A 6,000-nucleotide genomic window follows, 5' to 3' on the forward strand; every position below is an offset into this window, starting at 1 on the left:
GAGATATCACCTTATATCTGTCAGAGTGGCTAAAATAAAAAAGATAAGGAATAACAAGTGTTACCAAAGATGTGGAGAAAAAGCAACCCTATACACTGTTGGTGGGAATGTAAATTGATGCATCCACTGAGGAAAACAGTATGAAGTTTCCTCAAAAAATTAAAAATAGAAAAAAAAAGAAAAAAATAAAAAAAAAATTAAAAATAGAATTACCATATGATCCAGTCATTCCACTTCTGGGTATTTACCCAAAGAAAATGAGAACACTAATTCAAAAAGGTATTTGCACCCCTACGTTTCCTACAGCGTTATTAGAATAGCCAAGATATGGAAGCAACCTAAGTGTCCACTGATAGATGAATGGATAAAGAAAATGTGGTGTGTGCACACACACACACACACACACACACACTGGAGTATCATGCAGCCACAAAATAGGATGAGCTCTTGCCATTTGCAACAACATGGATAAACCTAGAGGGTATAATGTAAGTGAAGTAAGTCAGAATGAGAAAGACAAATACCATACGATTTTACTCATATATGGAATCTAAAAAACAAAACAAATAAACAAAATGCAGAATCAGATCTGTAAATACAGAGAACAAACTGGTGACTGTCAGAGGAAGGGGGTAGGGGAAAGTGCAAAATGGGTGAAGGGAGTGGGAGATACAGGACTTCAGTTATGGATGAATAAGTCATAGGGAAAAAAGGTACAGCAGAGCAAAAATAGTCAATGATACCGCAATAGCGTTATGTGGTAACAAAAGGTAGCTACACTTACGGTGAGCATAGCATAATGTATAGAGAAGGGGAATCACTATGTTGTATACCTGAAACAAATGTAACATTGTGTGTCAAATACACTCAGATAAAAAACTTTTTAAAAATTAAACATTTCCCTAACAACAACAAAAATTATTTCAACAATTGTTTTCTCAGAGGTCCTTCTATACTGTTTGTAGGCTTACAGCATGAAATGTTGAACTAAAGATAAAAACTTTACATCAAGAAAATCCAAGAGGAAGAACAAACTATCTCAATTATAAGTGTATTTAGCAAGGTCTCTGGATACATAAACACACAATGATACACAAGACCAAAATATATAAACTAGCAATGAAAACAGAACAAAGTATCAAGAACATCAAACAACATACATACTTGGAAATAAATCTAACTACGGGGTGCCTGGCTGGCTCAGTTAGTAGAGTATGTGACTCTTAATCTCAGGGTCATGAGTTCAAGCCCCACATTGGGTATAGAGATTACTTAAAAAAACCCAAAAAACCTAAGACCTCTGCTCTGAAAACTACAAAAGGACGTTAAAGACTTCAGTAAATGGATTAGGTTTAGATTCAGAGACTCAGTATTGTAAAAATGTCAGATCTCTTTAGTCTATAGAGTCAATACAATCCCAGAACAAAGAGTCAAGGATAGCCAAGACAATTCTGAAGAACAAAGCTAGACTACTTAAGCTGGCAGGTTTCAAGGCCTCTCATAACGCATTAGTAATTAAAGACAATGTGGAATTGGCAAATGAGGGAAAAACGGAACACAGAAACAAACCCATATATTTAAATGGTTGCCTGATTTATGACATAGGCAACAGTACAAATGTAGAGGGAGTGGTTTTTTCAATAAAAGCCTGATTACTTGATCCCATATGGAGGGAAAAAAAGTATCTTGACCCTTGTTTCACACCATGGACAAAAATCAATTCCAGTGAGTTTACAGATCTAAATGTGAAAGGTCCAACAATAAAGCTTTTAGAAGAAAACATAGGACAACATCTTTGTAAGCTGGGAGTAATTTTAAAAAGTGCTAACCATAAAAGAAAAAATTAATAAATTGGACTATATTAAAACTATAAATTTTTGTTTATCTAATGCATCATTAAGTGAAAAGGCAAGCCACAGAGGTTATCATACATTGTGACTATTATCAAAGAGATAATGTTAGAGTCACAATGTATGCTCTAACAAAGAATTTGTCCAAAATGCATAGAAAATTATAAATCAAAGTGGAAAAAACTCTTGCAAAGAAAAATGAATAAAGGTCTTGAACAGACACTTCACAAAAGAGAATATCCAATGACTCAAAAAGTCTTCAATTTAATTAGTCATTAAAAATGCAAATGAAGACCACAATGTGATATGACTCTCCCCACCGGGATAGAAAATAATAGTGAAAAAGATGAAAAAATACCACATGTTGGGCAGGTGTGGAGTGACTGGAACGCTCATACACTGCTTAAAGGAGTATAAACTAGTACAACTACCCTGACACATTGTTCATCAGTATCTTTTAAAGCTAGGCATATGATCTAGCAATTTTACTCCTAGGCAGATGTAAAACAGAAATGTGTTAATGTGTTGAGTGATAAGTACTAAAAAGTTCATAGCAGTAGCATTTGTAAGAGCCCAAACTAGAAGTTATCCATATGTTCTTCAACAGTACAATAGATAAATAAATTGTAGTATATTCACATAGAGGAATACTACCAGTAATAAAAATGAGCTACCTACAATTACATGCAAGATTAAGGATGGATCTTACAAACACAATGCTGAAGAGACCATACCCAAGAGTACATATTCTGTAATTCCATTTGCATAAAGTAGAAAAATAGGCAAAATTAATGTAGGCTATCAGGAGAGTGGGTATTGACTGACAGAGCATGGTGGGGGCTGCTTTTTGGATGCTGGTAATGTTCTGTTTCTTGATCTGTGTGCTAGTTTCACAAATGTGTCTGGTTTGTGAAAATTCATTCAAGTAAAATGAAGTTTACTACAGCATGACAGAATTTACAGGTGTAAACACTACTTGAATTTTATGTTCAAGAAATTATAAGACAGGTAACAATTTAACTCATACATAGAACACTGGTTAGTCAATTTTTCACTTTCTACTGATGTACAGCAGAAGTCAATACTCACAGTAAATTTAGCTCTTTCTTCCATCACTTCATAACCCAGTATAGTAGGTGTCGAAGGTCTATCTTCCAAATATACTGTTTCAGGATTTTGTTCTTCACTTTCTCTTGGTCTAGCAGAATACTCAATGGAAGAATCTGCACCTGTAAATTTAGTCCTAATGAGGGGACTGCTACAGACAGATGAAGTACTATCCATTTGATTGGGTACACTTGTCTGTTTAAAATTACCCATATTTGAGTCTTCTAAGTGGCCTTTGGAAGAGTTTGAGCTTGTTGAGATACTCCCAAAAGAAGAACTTCTTTGGTTTCTGTTGGTTGCAAAACTGGAAGCAGAGTTCCCTATGGGCATAGGAACTGGGACATAAGGAGTTGCCATCTTCTTTTGGCCTTTGCAAAAAACCTGCACAATGCTGAGTCCAAATACTTAGAGAACAACTAATATGAAATCCATTATTTTCTTCTTAGGAATTCACTATCTAAAAATGAGAAAAACATATTGAAAGGTTAGTCTTTAATTTGGAGTATTATCCAAAAAAACCTCAGAATGTTCACATCCATTTCTTTTGATTTTGTGACACTCCATTCCTTCATTTGGAATGAAAACACACCTCAAACCTCTTCATTTAATCCCAAGATATCATCTCTAAGGATTCCCATTTGCAAGGTAGAGAGCAGAATTACTCCACATTCTTTTTCTTGACCTTCATATTACATGTCATCCTTTTTAATCTTCACTTTCTTTCCTGATGTGATAGATTTCTGTAATGTTCATTTTAACCTGATATCATCTATATATTAGAGTTGGGAACAGGAAGAGTGGTAAAGACCTTTCTGAAGCTTTATTGTCTACTTATGGTCCTGACAGCTCCACATACAGTACAAGGAGGGAAGGAGGAGAGAAAAGAAAAGGAGAATTATTCACATTTCCTTTTAATTAGTGAAACTCTAAAGAATTACCCAGAGTAGTAACAGTGAACCACAAGCTTACATGCTACAAGGTAAATATCAATTGTTCTTAAGGTAATAGTTTATTAAACCCAGGATCAAATGTATTTGAAAAAAACGTGGTCAAATTAAATTAATCAAGACCCAAACTTGCATCCAACAAGATGAAATGATTGAAAGTTAAAATGTTCTTCATAGTTTCCAGATGATCAGTAATGCTACTATGTCAGAAACTGAGGGAATTTAACAAATCCTTCTAACTCATACCCAGTAATCCCTGTTGTCAAAAGGACTGGTTTATCTTGTCTCAGAATCTCAGTTATACAATGAAGAAAAGGTTTACCACTAAATTGTTAAATAATAAACTAAGAACTTGTAATAACTACAGACCTGTGAAATGGCACATAACAAGGGGTCTGCCTATCTTAACTACATCTAGGCAACTCTGCTGGTGAGAAAGGTAGGAAGAGAGCCGCCCGGACTTGGAAAGATGCTGAAGTAAGATTTTTTAATCCAGCACGTGGCTCTGGGCAACCTTCCTCATCGTCAAAGATTCAAGAAACTTGAACTGCTGATTCACTGCTCCTCGGTTCTGCTTGATGGCCTCCCCCCAAAAGAAGTAAATAAAAGTCTGAAATCTTATCCTTTTCAAGGCCTGTGGGATAATCCTGCCCTTGCCACCCAACTACCTGAGGCCCCAGGGCTGGGGAGAGAGGACGCATATCAATACGATCACTGACGTGCAAAGCAGTGAGCGCTACCCAAGCTTTTAAGAAAATGTACTGGGATCATTAATAGCGTCTTCACTTTTGCCTTAGCATGGAGATGCTCCAGGGACTAACATCGTAGTCCTACACTGGAAAATCTCGGTCAGGTGAGGTGGCCCGAGCCTGAGCAACGCGGTAGGAGAGAGAAGAGGGTGGCGAGAGAAAAGTGGAGAAACCCAGGCGCAGCTCGACCCTAGGAGCGCCTGGTCGGTGTCAGGGCAGTCCACGGGTCTTCGGCTCGGTGGACGGGGAGACCCACTGCTCCCGGGGCTCCCAGGAGCCCCAAGACGGAGCCACCTCCGCCGCCCGGCGCGAGGCCAGCGCCTCCCACACGCTCGGCGGAGTCTGCGGTGGCCTGAGGATGGCCCGGAGGCTCCCGCGGGGTCCCTCCACCCTCCGGTGGAGTCCGCCCGCCGCCCGCCAGCCACGGGGGCGCAGGTGTCACTCGCATGAGCGCCCAGGGCAGCGCCCGCTGCCTTGTCCCTACCTCAGCCCTCTCCGCGATTCCGTTTGAACGCACTTCCCTGTGACGGTTAAATCCGACCCCCCTTAACCGCAGCTTTTCGTCTCCACCCACAGCACCAAGAAGCCTCACGTGACTTTCCGCCCCCAAAGCAGCTGCTCCCAGCCTCAGCCGGGCTCTACCCTGGCCACCCGGCCCAGGATCCTAGCGAGGTGGAGGGTGGGGCCAAGCCCGGGCGCCTCTCCCGGAAGTGACGTCACGCAAGGGCGCTTTTCTCTCCCCCCTCAATAACCCCACCCCATCCCCAGAGGCGCGGACTGGAGTTGTCCGGACAGGGCTCTTTGGCAGCCGGGTTGGACCTTGTTTTGTGGTAAGAATTCTACCTTCTCTGCCCTAGCTTTATTTTTATAAACTAACTTCGACAAATGGGGTTTAAGACTCCCAGTTTGTCGCACAGGTGATCAGAAGGTTACAGTTCCGGGGAAGAACTACAGCCAGGCTCCTGCTTTGCATCCTGGGACTTGTAGTCATCACTAGCTTGGGCTGGTTCTATTAGGTTATAGATGTTTTCTAGAATTAGCGCTTTAAGGGATGACAATAGATTCTAAGAGTGGGAAGATAGAACACTGCACTTAAGCTTATTCGCCCTATCATTGGCAGGTAATTGAAATTGCTGAGTGGCATTGTCTGTTTTTTTTTACAGCCCAGGGAGCAGTTTTATCTCAAATGATACAATATTGGGCTTGTTAGACTTGCACATCTGAAGACCTGTAAAGTTACCGGGAAAGCTGTTTTTTGATAGTCAAATACCAAAATTTAGACAGTTTACAGGGTTGTTTATCATTAGAATTGTGCATTTTGATTTAAAGATCATCCCATGATATCTA

General features: G+C 40.0%; 1 protein-coding gene across 5 annotated transcripts in view; it reads right to left on the reverse strand.

The window, feature by feature from the left end:
• The window catches only part of SNX16 (sorting nexin 16), a 40,438-nt gene extending 35,098 nt beyond the window's left edge, over window positions 1-5,340 (reverse strand). Inside the window, exons 1-2 of one of the 5 annotated variants that reach the window (XM_035011438.1) lie at window positions 5,138-5,340; window positions 2,940-3,414 (exon numbers count right to left, since the gene is read on the reverse strand). In XM_035011438.1, coding sequence (XP_034867329.1) covers window positions 2,940-3,314 — 375 coding nt within the window. In that variant the 5' untranslated portion in view covers window positions 3,315-3,414; window positions 5,138-5,340. The other 4 variants (XM_035011441.1, XM_035011440.1, XM_035011442.1 and 1 more) reach the window with 4 other exon arrangements.
• Between the last annotated feature and the right edge of the window lie 660 nt (window positions 5,341-6,000).

The sequence above is a fragment of the Mirounga leonina genome, unplaced genomic scaffold, assembly GCF_011800145.1.
Source record: "Mirounga leonina isolate KUSES-001 unplaced genomic scaffold, KU_Mleo_1.0 Mir_165, whole genome shotgun sequence".
Lineage (NCBI taxonomy): Eukaryota > Metazoa > Chordata > Mammalia > Carnivora > Phocidae > Mirounga > Mirounga leonina.